Source organism: Phyllostomus discolor, chromosome 13, assembly GCF_004126475.2.
Source record: "Phyllostomus discolor isolate MPI-MPIP mPhyDis1 chromosome 13, mPhyDis1.pri.v3, whole genome shotgun sequence".
NCBI lineage: Eukaryota > Metazoa > Chordata > Mammalia > Chiroptera > Phyllostomidae > Phyllostomus > Phyllostomus discolor.
Genome location: NC_040915.2, coordinates 18,743,536 through 18,765,101, shown reverse-complemented (window position 1 = coordinate 18,765,101; position 21,566 = coordinate 18,743,536). Strand labels below are relative to the sequence as shown.

The following is a 21,566-nucleotide window of genomic DNA, read 5'->3' as shown; positions in this document are numbered from 1 at the left end:
AACTTGCTTTGTATGCATGGGACAACTGCCTCTGTACACTTCAGCAGTCACACTTTTGTTTTAATCCTCACCTGAGGATGTATTACTGATTTTAGACAGACAGAAGGAAAGAGTGAGGGGGGGCGGAGAGAAACATTGACATGAGAGAAAAATATCGATTGGTACGTGCAACTTCATGTCTTTGCAGGAAGGGATAAAGGTGGCAGGCCTTCGAGTGCAGGGAATGTATTCCTGTAACGTCAGTATGATATTTGCAAGTAAAAGCAGTCTTCTAAAGATTTTTTTTTTTTATCCTCGCCCGAGGACATTCTGGTTTCATTGCTTTTACAGAGAGGAAGGGAGAGAGAGAAACATTGATGCAAGAGAGAAGCATGGATGTGTTGCCTTTTGTACATGCCCAGACCCGGGAATGAAACTCACAACCTTTCGGTTACAAGATAACACTCCAACCAACGGCACTGGCCAGGGCAAAGCAGTCTTGAGTACATCCCAAGAGGTGCCTGTTGTGTACAGTCTTAGATCTTTGTTGAAGGTGAAGAAACATTTCATTATGGGATTAACTGCCCACTAGTCTCATTTTTTTGAGTTCTGATCATTTTTAAGTGAGCCTCAATTGCATCTATTTCAAGGGTTCATTTCCTTCAAAGTCAGCCTGGCTTCTTAAAGTCCTTGCTTTCAAACCATCTGCAGTTTTCTCTGTCAATATAACTTGGAGAAGTTTGGGACCCAAGAGTCAAAAATGGCCACTGCTTTGATAACTAGCCATCTAACAATGAAAGCTGCGGGTGTGCAGGTTTCTAGGCAGATGGATGGCTGTGAGCAAGAGAATCAGTCCTCACCGTTGTCTGCTTTTGTGTGAAGCAAGAGCCAGAAAAAAAGCGTGATATTTTCTATCCCCTTGGCCCCTAATACTCCATTTTAGGAAGTGTGTTTGGGCTCTTGTGAAAGGTATTTAAAGATAAAGAAATGAAAAGTCAAGCTGCTTTTTAGGGATAGAAGAAAGGGTGAGGAGGCATCCAGGTGACAGGAAGTAAGCTGACAAGATGTGGATCCAACTGTTTTGGGGGGAGGGGGCACATGAAAATGTATTCCTGCGTTTTTGCCATCAGAACTTTAGATCTTGGTCTTCCCTCTTTGCCTTTGCATAAGGCTACTTCGACAACCTCAAAGCAGACTCTGGGAATGTCACCAATGGCGTGACCTTTGCAACCAGATTTAGCAACCGGAACTTCATCACTTTCTTCAATAAAATTCAAGCAACCATCACTGGGTACAAAGGCCGTGACTGTGTTTTTTTAGACATTCTTGAGCAGCTAGACCCTGGCACACACCCTGGTGGCAGGATTTGGCTGTTTGGCTTCAACCCCTGCTTCTTCCCTTTGCACAGGAAGTGCCTCCTAGAGGGTTGGCCTTCAGGGCTCTGCCCAAATGGACTTTTTTTTTGTACTGTTTATTATGCCACTTCTGTTTATTGTCAGTGGCTCTGGAGCTTCCTGGCAGTACGAAGGCTGTGACACTTTCCCATCCTGCCAGCGCCATGGGCCTGACGGAGCAAAAGAACATTTGCATCCAACTTTTAAAGAAACGTGCATTTATTAAACAGCTACTATGCATCCGAATCTGGGCTTCATACTCATGTCAGTCCTTTGGGGCAGATGAAAGTTCTCTCATTGTACAGCCAGGACTGTGGCTCCAGAGTCCCCTCTTTTTCACCGTTTCATCAGGCTGTCTGGCACGTCAGTTCTTTGGCCACAGAGTGAGTGAGGAGGCCTGGACAGACTGGACAGCCTCCCACACCATCCCAGGCTCTGGTGCCTGGACTCCAGAGCAGAGCAAACTGGGGAACGTCTCTGGTCTTTGAAACAGTCCCTTCCTCCCACGCTGTCTCTCCAGGGCCCTTTCCACGGCAGCGTGGTGTGAGTTACAACATTGCAGCTGTATGTTCGCTTAAACGCACCCACCACGGGCCAGTTTTAGGAAGTTGCATAAGCCAGTGGTTTGTGTGCTTACGACCACAATCCCCAGGCAGCCCCCACCAATTTTAAAAGTATAAGGTCAGACTTGGAGAAGAATCCCCGTGGCCACCACAAATAGATGGGGAATAATTGCCTGTCATTTGAAGGTGCCGCTCACACATTCCAAGCCCAGAGCCTGCATTCCTCCTCTGGGAATTGCATGTTGGCTGGCTTTCAGATTTAGTGAAAGAGTCTCTTGTTTCTTAGAAGCAATCGGGTGGGAATTCACTAGGCTCCCCTGTCATTCTAAAGGGCCAGTCAAAGCCAGCTGCCAGTCAGGAGTGATCAAAGAGGAGAAGCACTTCTGAAAGAGGGAAGTGGGTACCACACACTGGCCAGCAGCCCAGAAGGGCTAAGTGCCTTGCTCAGGGTCACAGAGTTATGACCAGAATCCAGGGCTCTTCTCGGATCCTCTGTTGCCTTTCCATTGGTGTAGTGATTTTCAGTGTGACATTAACTCAAGTTCGTCCGTGAATACCTGACTATTCTTCTAAATCCCAAGCTCCCACTTACAGCTGTCTTCTGTGTGGCTGCGTGGTCAACCAATACATCTAAATTATTAGTCACACTCTTGCGCCTCAACTTTGTTACTCTCCTTGCTGTTCTCCATTTTTATTATTGAGTCCTTCCTGCCATCCTGCCTCGAAATCTGAGTCAGTTTTGACACAGCACTTTCTATCATTCCCTTTTTTTAAAAAAAATTGTGTGAGAGAGAGAGAAACATCAATTCATTGTTCCATTTATTTATACATTCATTAGTTTCTTATATGTGCCCTGACCGGTGATCGAACCTGCAACGTTGGTGTATTGGGACGACGCTCTAACCAGCTGAGCTACCTGGCCAGGGCCTCCATTCCCTTTCAGTTGCTGAGTTGATTCCAGCCTTCTCTGCAGCACACAGACATTTTCTGATCCATATTCTTGCTGTCATCCTAGATTACAGCAATCACCTTATTCTTTTTCCTTTTTATAATTTTCTTTATTAAATCTCTTTGAAAAATAATCAGATGGCATATGCATTGTGCAACTGGTGAAATGATGTAAGTAGATAGAGGAGAAAGAGGAAAAAAATTAAGTTCCTCAACCTCCTCCCCCTGCTTCCCTCCTCCTACCATGCCCAGGATTGATAATTTGGTGGACATCCTTCCCAGTCTTTCTCTTCCTCACAAATAAACATAATAAATATATTCATATAGAGTATTTTTTATTTGTGTTTGCAAGAATCGAAACATATTTTGCACTTATTTAGATCTTCAGTTCAAGATGCCCATTTAACCTGTTTACAAAATAGCTGCATAATAATATATGGTGTGGCTCTATTGCAGTTTATGAAGTCATGTCCCGTGGTTGGATAGTCAGGGTCTGGGCTGAATATTTCCTGCTTGCCTCTCCAGGTAACCTCTGTGCCTTTCTCTGCCCTGCTCCCTGCCCTCAACCTGCCTGGTCGGCGTCTGTAGGTCCTTTGTCTTGGGCACCTGGTAGGACTGGAGATTAGAGAAAGGGTGAACATCGAGTCAGGGCACTTTCCCTGATTGCCTCTTGCTGGGTGCCTGTGGAGAGGCTGCATGCCTTCACTGAAGGTCACAGCTTCTGTCACAAAGACCTCTCTAGCCCTGGCTGGCGTGACCCAGTGGATTGAGCACCATAATGAGAAGCAAAAGGTCGCTGGTTCGATTCCCAGTAAAAGCATGTGCCTGGGTTGTGGGCCAGGTCCCCAGTAGGGGGTGCAAGAGGCAGCCACATACTGGTTTCCCTCCCTCTCTTTCTCTCTCCTTTCCCCTCTCTCTAAAAACAAACAAACAAACAAATAAATAAAATCTTAAAAAAAAAAAAAACAAAGACCTCTTCATGCAGCTGCCCTCTTTGCTGCCCATAACCAGGCCTTTGCCCTTGCCTCCTTCAGGCCTGAGGATGGTAATGACTCTCAACTGTTGGTCCCTGGATGCTGCACATCCACCTAACTTTCCTGAACCCGGCCCACACTTTGCTAAATAATCCCTTTGCCAAACTCTCTCCAGGAATCCAGTTTGAGTATCCTATGTGTTTCCTGGCGGTATCAGCGATAAAGGTTGCTTCTGTTTTTCTGCCATTTGCTGTTGCTTCCTGACTAGCTCATTCCTTAATCTCCAGCATGGCCATTCTGTCATCTTAATTTTTCTCTTTACTCTGAAATTGTATTTCACTCATTTTCTTAAAGTCCTTTCAGAGCTCCCAGGATTCAGAATAAAGGTCAGACCCCCTAGCCGAACATCTCCTGCATCGCCCCCCCTTTCCAGGACCCTAGGCGCGAAGGACCCTGAACGACTCCACAGTCCCCTCTGCATGAATGTCCTGCATTGGTACAATTCATTCTCCCACTGCCTGGTTAGGTGGTGTTGGACCATTAGCTGAACTCCCTGACTTTGCACATCTTCATTAATTCAGTGGGGGTAATAACAACACAGAAGTTATAACATTTAACTGAGGGGTAATTAAACAACATGTACATAAGGTCTTTTAAGAGTCTCTGGCACATAAGAAGTTTTCAGTGAGGACTGGGTAGGAATTACTGTTCCCCTTCTCTGATCAGAACTGCCTTTGGCTGTACCTGCGTGTCCAGATCAGCTGTTTTCCCAAGATGCATCCCTTCGCTGTTATCTACCCAACAGGGGGTCCCTCTCTCTCTTTCCCTCTCTCTCTTTCCCTCTCTCTCTCTCCATTTTGCTTTTCAGACCATTTTTAGGTTTACAGAAATGTTGAGTAGAAAGTACAGAGAGCTCCCATGCACCCTTCCTTACTCTCCCCACCCCAGAGGTTCCCTGTTACTCACGTACTGCATTGGTGTGGAACATTCGTTACACACCAGCGATGAACCATTATCTATATGTTATCAACAACAGTTCACAGTTCTATATTAACATTCACATTTTTGTTGCACAGTTCTGTAGGTTTTGACACGTCCATACTGTCCTGCATCCGCCATAAAGTATCTTAGTGAGTGGTTCACCTATTCTGAGAATCCTCAGTGCTCCATCTGGTCCAAAAGCCCCAGAGGTGGCTCCTTCCACCTCTCCCCCCACCTCCCCACACTGCTGATCTTTGTACTGTGTCTACTGTTTCACCCTTTCTTGTTTTCTACTGGCTTATTTTATCTTGTTTTTAAAATATATTGTATCGATTATGCTATTAGAGTTGTCCCAGTTTTTCCCCTTCCCCCCATCCACCCTGTACTCACATTCCCTCCAGCAATCCCCTCCCTTAGTTCAAGTCCATGGGTCATGCATGTAAGTTCTTTGGCTCCTCCATTTCCTATACTGTCCTTAACATCCCCCTGTCTATTCTATACCTACCAATCTGTACTTCTTAATCCCCACACCTCTTCCCCCATTCTCCCATTTCCCTCTCCCAACTGATAACCCTCCAAATGATCTCCATCTCTATGATTCTGTTTCTGTTCTGCTTGTTTGCCTAGTTTGTTTTTTAGACTTAATTGTTGATCGTTGTGAATATACTGCAATTTTAATGTTCACAGTTTTGATCTTTTTCTTAAATAAGTCTCTTTAAAGTGTCATGTAACAATGGCTTGGTGATGAACTCCTTTAGCTTTAGCTTGTCTGGGAAGCACTTTATCTGCCCCTCCATTCTAAATGATAGCTTTGCTGGATAGAGTAATCTAGTAGCCTTTCTTTCTTTATTTCACATTATATTATTTGTGTTCATGGCTTACTTTTCTTATGAGCTCATCTTCACTTCTCCATAAACCGAACATACAACTTCACGGCCAGTGCCACACAGGTGTTTGTTTCAGGAATGAATTATTAAACCTGCTTATCTCTGGGATCAAGGCCCAGGCTGAAATTCCAGGCTCTCCTGCCTGATGACGCAGGCACATGGCTTCTGCACAGGCCCTGGGACTCAGACGCAGGATCCTGCTGGAACGAGGGGGGAGCCCAGTTTTCTAGTCTGCTTTTGCGCAGAGAGCTTGCACCCATGTTGTGTGGCCGGGGGGCTAAACCAAAACAAAAAAAAATCATAAAACACAAAACTATCACTTTAAGCCAGACCAAACATGGCCATGAATGAGTTCTTGGAAGCACTGACTTTTCTTTAGTCCGCATTCTACTCTGCACGTGGGTCCTGAGCCACACATTTCTCAGGCAGTTTAGTTATAATAGTGATAGCTAACTTGTGTTTGCACTGCGGCTTGGATCTGCCTTCAACTGCGCATGTCTGTAAGACAGCAATCAGGTAGAGATGGCAGCACAGCAGTGGTGGCAGTAGTAGCAGCAGCAGTAGTAGCCACAGCAGTGATATTTATAATGCTTACAAGTTACGGAGCCTTTTCTAAGTGTTCAACCCTGCAGCATGACATTTGATTCTCACAGTAACCCTTTGGGGTTGGCCTCATGATCTGTACCTTATTTCCGCATGATACTAAGTCAATAATAGTACAGTTTGTACCAGGATACGTCAAATACCATGAAAATAGTGTGCAAGTGACTGAGGTGCGGGCCTCATGGGCCCAGCTTCCCTTGCTGCTAGAGAACGGAAAGGCTTTGTGGCTCCTCCTGAGCTGTGTGCGCTGGGGTCTCTCCCCTCCCCACCCTCCCGGGTCCTGGCCTGGTTATCCACTTGTGCTGATCCGCGCCTGGAGCCTTGCTAAGGGTGGAGAGACTGTTATCAGGGCCTGAGATTAAGGAGCCTTCACAGTTCATCCCCCCACTGCACTCTGGCCGAGGGCAGGCTACAGAACTTCGCTGGCCCTTTGATAACTGCGTGTCCGGCAGGGTGAACATGAAGCTCTGGGGAGGGAAGAACGTGCACAGCAAACCTGGATGTTGCGGTGGAGGAGACTGAGCAGCACCCCTGTTCTGGTTCATGTTGTCCTCAGTAACTGCTTCCTTGGCCTTCCTTCTACTCCTCCTTCCCTGCCCTCTGCCCCTGCAGGACCAGACCAGACATGATGGAGTGACCAGGGTTTCTCATTTGGGGATGAATTCTGCTTAGGGGGCTATGTTTTGAAGGGAGTGCCCGAGGTTAGCCGCCACCCAGCACACTGCGGTGGCTATAGTATGCTGGATGCTTAGAGAAAGGAAGAGCGCTCCTGAGATTCGTCTGTAGCGGTTGAGAAGTTTGGAATAGCCAACCAACCCCGCAAACTGTGCCCTGTTTCAATTAGGACTCAGAGCCAGGAAGCGCACTGCTCTGCAGGATTGCTCTGTGTGTTTGCTCCAGACCTTTCTGTCTCTGTGTGTGTGTCAATGGCATGTTTGTCGTCGAAGGTCCTGGAAACAGATCCATGCCTTGTGCAGGGAGTATGGGCTTGGGGGCAGGTTCGAGACCTCTCCACCCACTCCCCATTCTGGGCCCAGAAGAGAGCAAGTAGATTGTTATCTCTCTCCTCTTGGAGGCTCATTTCCAGCGGAGGAATGACCTGGAGAGGCTCTGGGAACTTGCCGGGGCTGAGGCGGGTCGGGGAGTTAAAAGGAGAAGTCTTGGTCGACCTTGGCTGCCGGTGGCAGGAGCTGAGAACAGTTGCTGAGGGTTGGCTGGGGAGTGGCATCTCTGGGATTCCCTTTATGGCAAGGTCTCTAGATTTTGATGAACAGAACTTTAGTTCAGTTCTTGAGTATTTATGAGAAGGGTGATTACAGTGGCCACGTACAATGATACGGAATAATAATAATGAGGGGAGCTCACATGTGTTAAGCATTTCTAGCACACCAAGCACAATTCAGCCCTTTACATAGAGTACCCCCCTAATCCATGCTAATCAGCACCCTAAGAGAGAAGTATCATTGTGCCCATTTCACAGACGGTGTGACTGAAGCCCTGAGAGGTAACGTCACTTGTCCAAACACAGGTAGTATTAGTGTTAGAATCCCATTACAATTTAAACTCACATCTGTGTGTCTCGTCCAAGGTGCACATGAACAGCAGAACCAGGATGAGACCTCTGGTGTCCTAAGAGGCTTTCGGTACCTTGTTCTGAGTATCATTTTGAGTCCACTGGACTATCTTAGAAAACCTGTTCTCTCTCTTCTTTAAATGAGGCTGCTTTGGGGAAGCCATACAAGATTTCATCCGTGTGGCCTGTCCATCCTGCTGTATTCTTAAGAGTAGACATGTTCTCAGGGAGTCAAGTCTAATCCCAGGAGGGCCTTTATTTTACATAGCCATCAGCACCTTCCTCTGGAATTTTAAAGGATCTTGAGTTCCCACTGAGGGTCAGAGTCAGTATCCTGTGACTTGAGCACAAGTAACAAAATATTGCATTTTGGAAGGCTCGCTCTCCATTTTACATCCTCTTGTTTTCCTTCCTAGGATTCTAGTTTTTACTCCAAGTGGCTGGAATGTCTGTGGAGGGTGGGACGGAGAAGCCTGAAGAACTATTCTCAGGCTGACTTGATTGACAGGGGAAAATCCACAGAGCGCTCTGGTTCTCAGGGGGCGTGTTCTCACCACCTCCGATAATAGATGGAGGTGAACATTTCAGTTCTTTAAACCGAAGACGAGATGAGAAAAATGAAAATGGGAACCAACATTTCCATTAGGCTTGAGTTCAAGATTCTGTTCTTTCATTTTCTATTCTCCTTTGAATCGCAGCCGTTCTTAACAACCTCCCTTGTTAACATAGTTTATTTCCTCCTACCTTCCCTCCCCTCCATCCTCCCTCCGCTCCTCTCTCCTTTGTTCTCTCTCTCTCTCTCTCTCTCTCTCTCTCCCCCCACCCCCTCCCTCTTTCTCACAAACTTCTAATTTTTTTAGAGTGGCTTGTCTTAATTATTAGTAGACCCTAGTGAAGGAAAAAAGTTGGACTTCATCACTTCATCAGACTTCAAGAACCTGTGCTACCCGGGACTGTAAATCAGGTCCTTTATGAGCTGCACTGACACATTGAGGCCACGAGGGCCAGGTTTACCGCCCTGGTTTATAAGCAACGGAGGAACCGTTACCGGATTCCTCGTTACCCACCGCAGCGCGCCGGTCAGCAGTTTCAGTGCTGGAGCAGCCAGATGCAGTGTTAAGCAGAGAAGAGGGTCCTGTCAAAAAGGGCCACTTAACAGCACTGGCGGGTGACTTTGTTAGTGGGAGCATTGTTTCTTACACCACAAGGGTGCGGGTTCCATTCCCAGACAGGGCACATTCCGAAGTTGCGGGTTTGACCCCTGGTCGGGGGTCAAGTCACACGACACAGGAGGGAACTGATCGGTGTTTCTCTCTCACATCAACCTTTCTCTCTCTCTCACTCAGTCCCTCCTTTCTTCCCCCCTTCCTCTCTCTCTCTGAAATCAATTTTAAAAAATCCTTGGGTGAAGATGAAAAATAATTTAAGAAAAAAGAAAAAAGAAAGGGCCACTTGTCATAGGTTTAAGGACAATGGGTACAGTGGCTTTGGATGGAAATAGGTGTGGTCTCATAAGGTAGGAGACTGGGATTTGCTTCCAGCTGAAACCAGTTGACTCTATCACTTGGAGAAAGTCAGTCATCTCTTTGTGTTTTCTGCCCATTTGGAAATTGGGAATAATCAACCCTTTTTAACATACTCCTTAAGGCTTTTTAAAAAAAATTGGGGTCATGTAAATGATATGAATTGGCTAAATATAACTAATATTTAGAGGTGTTTACTTGTGTGCTTGATATTTTATACATGTGTATACAGTCATATGGACACACACACACACTTTTCCCCTCACTTACACCTGGAAGGCCCCCTGTGTGACGAGCTAGCTATTATTTTCCACTTCTAGCTAACAAAAACTCTGAGGTTCTGAGAGGTGAAGTCCTAACTCAAGATCACATGCCTGGTTAAATGGTCTGCCTGATTCTCCCAGTAGTGGGAGAACCCAGCTATACCCACACTTATCCGCTGGTGTGCCTGGTACTCCTATGGGCTATGAGACCTGGCCACACTCAGCCCTAAGCAACAATGCAAGGCCTAAGGCAGGTAGAGTCCTTGGCTGACTGCTTCGGGCTCTGAGTAGCTTCATTTTGCATTCCTGGTACCCTCCAGATTAGCCCAGTGTGCTCTAGCAATACCATCATCCTCTGTGTCTCTCATTACAGGAGAAACATCGGTAGGCACCAAACTAGACCCTTTTACCTCTTTGGGCATCAGCTCATGGATGCTTGACAACGTTAGGTGCTAGGAACAGAAACTAAAGAGCCCACAAAGCCATGCTCACCTGTCCTTCCTAACATCATCCAGGACACCTTTTCATTTTAGATGTCAGCTTTGTTCGTTTTGCTGGGTTTTAAGCCCAGTATGTGTTCCTCTATGAAGCTGGTCCCGGAATTCACAGACAAGCATGCTCTGTAACAGGGGAGGTTTGGTTTTAGGTGGCTTGGAAGTTGTCAGTAGTTATGTCATTCTTCAATGACAAGCCCAAGTCTTGCTTTTCAGACTCTTTGGGTCTGATGGCAGTTTGCCTGGGCTGCCCTTTGTCCATCCCACGTGCATGGAAAGGGTTAAAATTTTAACACAGCAGTTTTGTTAACCCCTTTAATAAAAATTAGGGGGACAAGCCGAGGATCCCAGGGGCAGCCTCTTTTGGCGTTCTGTGAGCTGAGGTTTTGGTATCTCTGTTTAGATTCCTGATGATTGAGCCAAAGACGGTTTATTTAATTATCATCTGAAGAGTTTCCAATGATTACCAACTCAATGATGTTAATTCCACTTAGATCAGCTCTTACTGATTCCCTGCACACATTGGGCCTGAGGGAGCTTTTGACCCTGCCTGACATCTGATATTTGTTGAAGGAAGCAATGGTCATTCCAGTGGCCCAGGGCTGGATGTCCCTAGGCAAAAGATGGTCACATTTCAGAGCTGGTCTCTGTTAAGGCAATCACTGGCTCCTTTCCAAACATCAGCTTACTTCAGCTCTTTACTGGAAAGATAAAAAGAACATCAGAAAAACACTGAGCTATCAGAGGGAGCTCATAGTGGTTGGTTGGCCAAAAAGTTCTTTTGGTTTGTTCTGTACGATGGCTCTAGGAGCACTTAGTTGTCTTGAACTTCATTTGAAACAATTTTGTTAGATTGTATTATGACAGCTGTCATATTGATGTGTATTAAAAAATCAAAATTGGTGAATTTTTGTGTAGCCATTTTAATATCGAAGATGGAAGAAAATAAGCAACATATTCAGCATAGTATGCCTTATTTCAAGAAAGGTAAAAATGCAACTGAAATGCAAAAAAAGGATTTGTGCAGTGTATGGAGAAGGTGCTGATACTGATCAAATGTGTCAAAAATGGTTTGCGAAGTTTTTTGCTGGAGATTTCCTGCTGAACCATGCTCCATGGATAAACCAGTTGTAGTTAATAGTGATCAAATAGAAACATTAATGGAGAACAATCAGCATTTTACCATGTGGGAGATAGCCAACATACTCACAGTACCCAAATCAGTAAAGTTACTGGGGCAAATGAAAAACGTCTTTTATTTTATGGAAAAAACTAAACAGACTTTTGGGCCCACCCAAGATTATTATGAAGCTCCTGCTGGAGGCTCCTCTGTCATCTTGTGTCTTCCTGGACACACAGAACTGGGCCTGGGGCAGTGGTTTCTGCTACTGGTCTGTGACTTGGTCCTGAGCTGGCTGATGGCTACATAAGAGCCGTGCATGGAGTTTACAAAATACAAGTGGCCAGAGCCGGGCCTGGGAGTCCATTTTCCCTCACTTAGGAAGCACAGCCCTAGGATGGCCTCCTATCGATTTTCAAGTACTTTTAAAACAGTAGATTACAATCGACTTCAAGGTTTTTTCATAATTTTTCTTGAAGTCCAATTTTTTGGCCACTTCACAGAATTTTTAACTCAGATGGTCTTCCTGTCATGCCAGTATAATAGAACTTTCTGCGTCCCACCCTTCACTCATTCATTTGACCACTGTTTAATAGCTATCAAGGATGGGCTGCAAGAAGTAATAAAAGCATCAAAAGACACATGGTTTCAAAGCTAAAAGAATATTTGGTCAAGTCAGAAAACAATTGAACAATAAACCAGCTCTTGTAGGACAATATAATTATTTGAACTAAATTGCGATGGCAGCAGGTAGAATTTGCTAGAAAGTCACGTAATGTGTCCTGGAAGAGAAACCCTTTGACTGGAGGTTGGATTACAGGGAGGATGGTTGTCGGACGCCAGGCAAACATGAGAAAGCAGAGAGGACATCTTTGCAAAGGCTCAGTGGCCTGAGAATGTAATGTGTCACAAGAACAGCACGTTTCTTAGCTTTGCCACTGTATAAAATACGAGGCAATCTGTGATAGAAAGAAGGGTGGCCATACTGACTGAGGCTAGATCACGAGGGGCTGGTAGGTCACGCATGCCGGGAATTTGTATTTGACCTCATTAGCGCATCTCCTTGCCACACACGTAGGTTCTTTCTAAGTGCCTCATTGATCTGCATCTTTTTAAAACCCTCTCCCCTGACAATATGGCATGATGAAATTTCTTGTTCTCATGCAATACTTTGGAAGCAGGAGAAACTAAGTGGTAATTTGCTTAACCCTTCATGGACTTAATTCTCATTTTCGGCCCCTGTTCACTTTTATTTCTGAAGCCGTAAGTCAGCTTGTGTGTGGGGGGGGGGGGGGGTGCTTTCTTCCTTCCCCATAAAACCTATGTCCTCTTTGAAAGCCAGTGCCTGCCTCACCAGCTTCGTTTCATGCCACTTCCTGACTTGATCTTTTTCAGGTTTTCAAAGATACAAAACGTACTCCTTCCTTGGGGCTTCTGCACATTCTGTTCCACCTGCCCGTGGTTCCCTGTCTCCACACCCACCCAAACTGATCTTCCCCAAAAGGCCTTTCCCAGCCTCTATTCACACAAGCTTCCCTCCCCTATATTTGGGGACACTTGATATGCTTTTATATTTTTCTTGTTGACTTTCTTTTTTCTTTATTGCCAGACTTACCTTCTAAGATCCATGAAAGCTATGACCTGGTGTGACTCATTCACAACTTGTACCCTCCCCACCTATTTAGTAATACATATTAAATAATTATTTGCTAAGTAAGCAGATGGATGAATACTGGATGGATGGGGTCCTTACGTTGAAATCTTAACAAAATCCAACCTGCTCTTCCTTTTTTCTTGCTCTAGTCCACTCAGCCACCCTCCTAAGAATTCTCTTCTCCACCCCGAACCTAGCAAAGCTTCATCCAACCCTCAGGGCGCAGTCTAAGCTCCACTGATGTAAAGAAATCTCTGAAAGCTGATGCTGATTTGTCTCTCCTGACTTAGATGTAAAGTATATGCTTATATTTTGTTAATAACCTTGGAGTCTATGAGCATTGTTTCCAGTTGGCTTACTTATCCAAACCGCATCTAAATTGTAATTTTTAGTGACTTTTCTTATAGGAAAAAGCAATTTTAATAATAAAAGCAATAAAGAGATTACATTTCAGAAGATGTGAGAATTACTGAGTAAAATGAAGCAAGTATGAATTCTGTATAATTTTCACCCTGACCTAAATACTATAGATACTTTGTCTTTTTTCCCCATTGAGTGGTTTCCTTGTACATTCCACAACTTGATGTGCAGGTGTGCATACGTGTATAAGTATCCTGAATTTTAAATATAACGTGACTGCTGTGTCATTTGAAAGATTTTCAAAGGCTCTTTCATGGTATGCCTGACTTAAGTTCTGTTTCTGAGAATCACTGTGGTGTGTCAACAGAATACCAGACCCGGTGCTGGGCACCGAGATATAGAGTGCTCACTGACACAGGAAAGATCATAAAAAGAGTAGCTGTATTTCTGACCGGCTATGATAGTTTCCTAAAGCAAGAGATGAAACGCTGGAAAAAATCTGAATTAGAGGAAAACGAGCAAGACTGGATCCCCAACAAACACACCCGTGCAGATACTGAGTGCCCAGGTGTCCTCAGTAAGTGTGTGCTCACCGGCCTTCAGGAGCCACGAGCTGGGAAAGCCTTGCAGACCGCTCTTCCAGGGACGCTGAGGTGTGAGAATGACTCAGGTTCTCTTTTTCTTCTAGAGCGACCGTCTTCTCATCAAGGGAGGCAGGATCGTCAACGATGATCAGTCCTTTTATGCCGATATCTACATGGAAGATGGCTTAATCAAGTATGTATATGGAACCCTTCTCTCCTTAAGGATGCTGAAAAATGTGTACAAATTATAGCACCCTAAAAGAGGTACCAAAGGAGCTCAAGTGAGGACAAGTAATTTAGAAGTGTCCGGAGGATGGTTTCGGGGTGGAGAGGCCATTTAAACTGAACCTGGACTTAGATAAGACATAAACGGGCAGAGAACAGGCAGGGCATGTATTTCAGGCAAGATTTCCAAATAGGTACTTCAGTAATGCGTAATTACTTTACAAAATGGTTTGCTATTGGATGCACGTAAGCAGCATAGCCAGGTAACATTTCTTTGCAGGTTCCTCACCTAGTGCCTTTTAAGAAAGGGTTTTATATACACATAGCCTTTCATCACATGAAGCATGGCACATCCCTGCAGTGGTAAGACGTTGTATAAAACAAGTGTTCAGCTCATCCTGTTAGCCATCCCTGAACTCGTTCAGTTTTATATTTATATTATTCAATTTCACTGGCTAGTTTAAGATTCTGCTTACAGGAGACCTCTTATTTATGTCCGAAAACTTGGCTTAGATACGACTTTTTGTAGGGACATTCCTTACCAGCCCCCAAATCTAAGTTAGCTTCCCCTTCTGGGAGCTTTCAGAGCACCTTGTGCTTTTATCAGCTGTGGCAATTCTGACACTGTTGGGCCCCCTGGAGAGCAAGGACCTTACCGAGCTCCTCCCCACACCCCTGCACTGAACCCAGCACTCAGCACAGAGGGCCCTGGCACTCTTGGAAGAGCTGTGTTTTGCCGAATACATCGTACAGCTCAGGCACTGTTAAATGTTGTTATTCCTTATCTCATGTAATCTGCTGGCAATCCTATGAAGTCACTGCCATTATTACCCTCTTCTCAGATGAGGAGGAAGGAGAACAGAGAAAACAAATAACTTCCTAAAGATCAACATATTAGTCAGATACATTAAATGGATGAATGAACAAGTGTAAGATATTTGTGTTTAATTGCCTTGCCAATTCCCATAAATAGCTTTTCATATTAGAAATAGAAAAATGGAAATACTGGGCAAGCTAACCAATATAAAATAATACTTTTGTCAAAATATGTCATGGTTGACTTTATATTTTCTATTATTAAAAATTATTGTATGTAGTTGGCTTTCTTTGGAGGTAGTGAATTCCCTCATTTAGAGATCAGAGATGGAAAAAAATTTAGTACCTTACACTTCTTCCTTAGCTGATGCTCATGCCAAGAATCACTGATGGATCACAGAACTTTTCACAGTTAAGTCCCAAATACAGGCTCAGTCCATTTTCACACACCGACTCAGGTATCTACTACCAGAACTGAATATGCAAAGTGAATTCTTTTTGCCATCTCTGTTAGATTCGACTAGAGGCCACTTGCCAGGGATGTTATAGATACACAGGTGGCAAACACAAAGCCTGTGGGCCAGATCCAGCCCTCCACCTTGTTTTATCCAGCCAGGCACCTTGTTTCTACCTGGCAGCAACACCAAGCTCTTGCTTAACTGTTAAGGAGGAGTTACATTTGTACAGTCCTAAAATTATATTTGACCCTTTGAAGGCAACTGCAAGGCTGATGTGGCCCCCGGTGAAAATGAGTTTGATACCCCTGTAAGGAATTTAACCATCAGATGTGCGAGTTGGTGGTGGAGACAAGGTTGGATAAACGTGATCTTCATTCCTGCCTGAAATTACCTCTGTCTCTAACAACATTCTTAACAGAGCATCAAATCAGAAATACAGATAGTCCTCAATGTGTGGTGGTTTGACTTAGGATATTGTTACTTTACAGTGGTGTGAAACTGGTACACCTTCAGTAGAAGCCGTACTTCACATTTGGAATTTTGATCTTCCCCGGGCCAGTGGTAGGAGGTGCAGTATTCTCCCGTGATGCTAGGCAGCAGCAACAACAAGATGATTTTGCCCAACTCGGGACTAACCTGAGCGTTCCCAGCATGTTTAAGGAAGGCTAGATTAAGCTGTGATGTTTGGTAGGTTAGGTGTCTTAAATGCACTTTTACCTTATGATATTTTCAGTGCATGATGGTTTTACTGGAACTTAAAACCCCATTGTAAGTCTGAGAACATCTGTCATTTCCTCCAGCTGCTACACAGTGGTTTGCCTGTGAATATTTGTGGGGTGCCTGCTGTGTGCGGGGGCAGTTGCCTGAGTCACTGGACACATGCTACGGGAGATGCCACTGGGACCTAAGCCATCATGTCATCATGCCCTCTTCCCCTAGGGAGCTTACTGATTTTTAGAGGAACTGAATAATGTATGTATGTGTGTGTCTGTATGCAAAGAACAGATGTAGCATTACCAGATATTAGCAAAATAAAATATTAAATCAGTAGAATGATGAGGTTCAGAAGGAGAGGGCTATTATAGGGGGTAGTGTGGTTATTAATTATAATAGCTGAGAGTTATTGACTTCTTATCTACCTAATAGTGCTCTTCAGCTTAACACAGTAACATTTACTCTCCAGAACAACCCTATGGAGTAGACATTTTTATTACATTTTACAGGTGAAGGAGTTGAGACCTGGTGAGATTAAGTATGGCTTGAGGTTATGGCCAAGGTCATAAAGCTAGTGACTAGCAAAGCCAAGTTTGTGCGCCTAGACACCTCATATGCAGAGCCGATCCACAGCTGTCATTAGACTGTGCTGTCCGTAGAAATGTGACTAAGGAGGGAGATGGAAGCCGAGCCTCCAAGAGTCACTGTGACCTTGATTAGTTGGGTGGGGGCAGAGGGAAGGCATTTCTGTTTTGGACTTGGTGCTGTACCAGTCGTCAGAATGGTGGACGGACACACACACACACACACACACACACACACACACACGCCAGGCAGCTCTTAATGCCCTTGGTTCTCAGCTTCCCCCAGAGGACAGTCAGAGAAGGAGAAAACAACAGAGACACAATGGACTGGTATGTGGACTAGACGAGGCTTACAACCAGAGCCTGCAATTTTTCCACAGTGTGTTTTGAACTGTGGTGGCTCTGGAGTGGCCCGGTGGTGATGTGGGGAAGTTGAACTCTTAGGAGATGTCAGAACTACTTCAGAGGCAGAACTAAGATTTCCTGGGCCAGTGGTGGACTTCCAGTGCCCCAAGGGACTTCCTTGCTTGGCTGGCTAGGAGCAAAGAGGAAGCATTCGTGCTTCTGGCATCGGGGCTCATATGTCCCCTAGATGGGAGACACTTAATGACAATGTAGGGGCTTGTGAATCATAGTTCCACCTGGACTCCATTTTGGACAGGCTTAACTGGCCCTTTAAGTCAAGGGTGTGGAGTCACGTACAATCTAAGCAGCGTGAGCTGGTCTATGAGGCGACATTGTTCCAGCAGTAGTGGTGTTTGTCCCTTGCCGTGTGTCGTGTGCCTTTGGCGTACTCATCAGCTTCCATCCCACCCAAGTCCCCCTCTCTCCCTCCCTGAGACACTCTGAAGCATGTTGGATGGAGGTGTGTTGGGTGGAGGTTGTCCGGTTATCATAACCATCCTTCTTGGCCTGAAGCTTCTGCTGAAATTCCGAGCTCACAAAAGCAGCCGCAACTGGGCATCTGCATCTGTAGCTTCCTCCCTTCGAATCTGTCTTCACACGTGATTGCCGGATGAATGGTCGGGGAAGGGAGGAACGGGGGTGGGAACTGAGACGCGAAAGGACCTGGACAGAGTCCTCTTTTGTTAGTAGCCCAGATGAACCCACTTAGAGGACAGCTAAGTTCACATACCTGTTCTTCGAATGATTCATTACCTCCCGTAATCTCTCCCAACGGTTCCTTATTTTATACACTTTCAACTCCCTTTCAAATGTTATTCCTCACCCATAACTAAAACAACAAAATGAAAGGGATAAAAAAAAACAGTATATTTTCAAAAATTCATTTCACATCCTGTATTCCAGACACTCCCAAACCCCTGGGGTTACAGTGCTACACGTTTCTACCAGGTAGCGTGTTGGGTTATTTTGTGTCTAAAAATTGTACTTTGTATCTATACCGATCTTTATTTGTTCCTAGATTGCTAAGCTTGTGAATCACTTGCAGAGGCTATTTTGATAAAGAGGTGCAAGGCTTAAAACCCTTAAAATACTGTTTGTCTTTGAAGTTACTCTTTCAAATTGCCAGGTGTTTCACTGTCTTCCCAGGCAAATTGGAGACAATCTGATTGTCCCTGGAGGTGTGAAGACCATCGAGGCCAATGGGAAGATGGTGATCCCTGGAGGCATCGATGTCCACACTCACTTCCAGATGCCCTACAAGGGGATGACCACCGTGGATGACTTCTTCCAAGGGACAAAGGCTGCCTTGGCCGGAGGCACCACCATGATCAGTAAGTGCCCCAGTTAACCATTCCTGGCCCCAAGTGTTAGGAATGGGATAACCACCAGGCTTGCTGACAGTGACTTGCACCCCTCCCTTGAGACAGTATGTAGACCTGCCGACCGATGGGCTGTGGTTACAGCAGGCTGGAGTGAGGACGCTGGTGGCTCACTGTAGCTGCAGAGAAGAGCTGCGTGAGGCTCAGGGCCGCGCAGGCAGCCGTCTCTGCTGTCTGCCTTAGTGCGGGGGTGGGGGCGGGGGCCCAGCGTGCAGGTGACGGAGAATCAGAAAGGATCACCTCCGGGCCCATCACTGGGGAAAGTGGACCGAACAAGTTGTGGATAGTAGACAAAACGTTATTTCAGAACTTCCAGTTTGGATCTCAGGCAGGAGTGGGCAGAGAGCGTGGCGGAGCGTGTGGGTGGTGCTAAGAAGCATCCCCGAGAGAAGGACAAAGGAGACTCGAAGTTCTGGAGAAATGAGTGGGCTTCAGTGGTGTTTATTGTTATCTGGTCTGCGCTGTATTTTGACCACCGTGTATCTTGAAGATTAGGCAAGTTGTGTCTGTGGTTTCTTTCTCTTTTTTTCCCTTTTTCTGGTAACTGTTGCAGTTCCAAAGAGACCTAGGGAGTTGCATGCCACTGCAGTACTGAAAGGAAAGTATCCCAGGGCAGTCCTTTTTGTCCCAACGGAATTCCGATGAATTGGGTCCCCTCCCAGCCCCTGTCCCAACTTGGTCAGCAGGAGCACTGTTTATTTTAACATCAGATACATCCACCCGAGAAAAGAGAACAGCCAAAGCCATAGAATTACTCACTTTCTTTGTTTCCCTTTTGATGGGCGCTCCAGCAGGCTTCAGCTTCAGCTAGTGCAGGGTGGAAGCCCAGGAAAATTGCATCGAGGCCATAAAAGGTGCAATTTAGGGAGACCAAAGCTCTTTCCAGCCAAAGGGAGGAAGCCAGCTGACTTCTCAGCAGCCGCCTGCCCACGAAGGCCCTGGTGTGGGTCCAGACACCAGTAACACAGCTCCATGCGCTTGCTTTCCGATAAGTGCACTTAGGCGGCTGCAATAGAGGACTGAGGAAATGAGCGATCTTGGCTTGGCTTCCTGCCACCTGGGCATGGAGTCGAACTTGTCAGCATTCTGGAAACGTGTAGGTTGCTAAGCCTTCTGCATTAGGGAAGGAGCAGGAGGAAAGTCAAGAGTTCCAGGTGACCAGGAAGAAAAGTGTGTGAAGAACCACACAAATGTGCATGCCCTTCGTAGATCATTTTAAAACCCTAGGTATGCAAAAGAAAAAGAAAACTCACAAATCCCATATCGCTATTTCAGTTTGTCTTTATTTTTTCCTATTTAACAAAAGAAGCATCGTAATAGATACAGTGTGCTTTAGCCTCCCATTTTCTCAAAGTGACGTGTCATAGATGTCTTTCCCTTCATTCACTTTTGGTCTACCCCAACACATAGTATGCATGCCAGATCACCTGTTTTATGGAGGTATCATGGTTTATGTATTCAACCAAACTACTCTATTGTTAAGTATTTTGCTAGTCTCTTGTGTTCCCTTATGCATATATGTAATAATGTAGACTGACAAAGATCTTTAGATCCCAGATTTTACACACAGCATCGTTTATTTCCTTCAGAATAATTCTTAGGCACAGGAATTATCCGTGAGTCAAGGTATGAGAAAATGTTAAGGTTTTTGATATCTATTTTTATTATTGCTTTTAGGAAAGTTGTACCGATTCTCACTTTTTCTCTACTGCCCACATGAAATATGAGAGTGTCACTTTTGCCTTATCCCCAGCAGCTGTAAATGTTGTTATTTAAAAAAACATTACTCATGGTTGCAGGTACTGTACGAGTAGATTTGGGCCTCAGAGAAACCAGATACTTGACAAAGATTTTACACAGATATGAGGTCTGTGGGCCCAGTGTCAAGTTCATTTAACTGACACTGGCCCAGTGTCAAGTTCATTTAACTGACACTGGCTCTTTGCAATGGCAGTAAGCATGGAGATGTCACTCTTGTGCCCTGACATAACTTTAAAACCCCTTCTCCACCCTTACAGGGGAGTTGGACTTTCATCTCTGCTAGTAACTCCCTACAGTACTGGTAATAATGGCACATAGCATGGCCACATTGATAGCTAATGTTAATTGAGCACTTACTATGTGCCAGCCATCGGAGGAAGCACTTTAGTGCATTTTTCCCATTTCATTGTGTAACAACCTTAGAAGGAAGGCACTGTGACATTCTGTCTCCCACCCAATTTGGGACTCATTTTAAGGATGAGAAAATTAAGGTATAGGGAGGCTAGTATTTGGCCCAATGTCACAAGTTACATGACAATATCATCAGCAACTCTTTCCAAGGTTAATTCCATGCTCGGGAAATAGAGGTTTTACAGTCACAGCTAAGCAGGCAGGAGCAGGCCCCGGCGCGGGGGAATGCAGGCTGTGTCCGTGAGTCACCCGTCTGGGGTGTCCGTCATTCAGTTGATCATGTGGTGCCCGAGCCCGAGTCCAGCCTGACAGAGGCCTATGAGAAGTGGCGAGAATGGGCGGACGGGAAGAGCTGCTGCGACTATGCCTTGCACGTGGACATCACTCACTGGAGTGACAGCGTCAAACAGGAGGTGCAGAACCTCATCAAGGACAAAGGTGAGCCTGAACGTGCCTTCTTCCCTCCCCCCCCTGCCCCCCCCGACACCCATCCCTCCCACACCATCCACACATTGGAGTCCCTTCTCCTTGGTTGGACCCTGGAACCTCGAGCATGCGTGCTGGGTGATAGGGGTGCCACCATACTCCAAGCACTTTATTTATTCCATCACGGTTACTCCTTACGGGGTCTCCACAAGATGGGGGTCATTATCCTCACTTGGCAGACGGAGACCCTGAGGCTCAGAGTACATAGCCCAGGATCACAGAGCCAGTAAGCAGGAGATCTAGCCACAGCCTGCCCTTCACCTCCATGCAGTGCTGCCCATTTGACAGAGGAAGACACCGAGGTCAGGAGAGGTGAACATCATATATAAGGTCACACAGCTACTCGATAAGAGATTAGGAATTTTAAAACTCCATCATTTTTACTCCAAAGATCAACCCTGTGACTATGAGATATCAACAGCATCCT

The 21,566-nt window shown here is 45.5% G+C and overlaps 1 protein-coding gene and 1 pseudogene across 2 annotated transcripts in view; one reads left to right on the top strand and one right to left on the bottom strand.

Annotated features, from left to right (window-relative positions):
- Positions 1–21,566, top strand: part of DPYSL3 (dihydropyrimidinase like 3) — a 104,183-nt gene that overhangs the window by 56,784 nt on the left and 25,833 nt on the right. For both annotated transcript variants that reach the window (XM_028527627.2, XM_028527628.2), the window contains exons 2-4: positions 14,005–14,093; positions 18,249–18,433; positions 20,927–21,091. In XM_028527627.2, the coding sequence (XP_028383428.1) occupies positions 14,005–14,093; positions 18,249–18,433; positions 20,927–21,091 (439 nt within the window). The remainder of the gene's footprint in view (positions 1–14,004; positions 14,094–18,248; positions 18,434–20,926; positions 21,092–21,566) is intronic.
- LOC118498002 lies at positions 196–2,053 on the bottom strand (annotated as a pseudogene).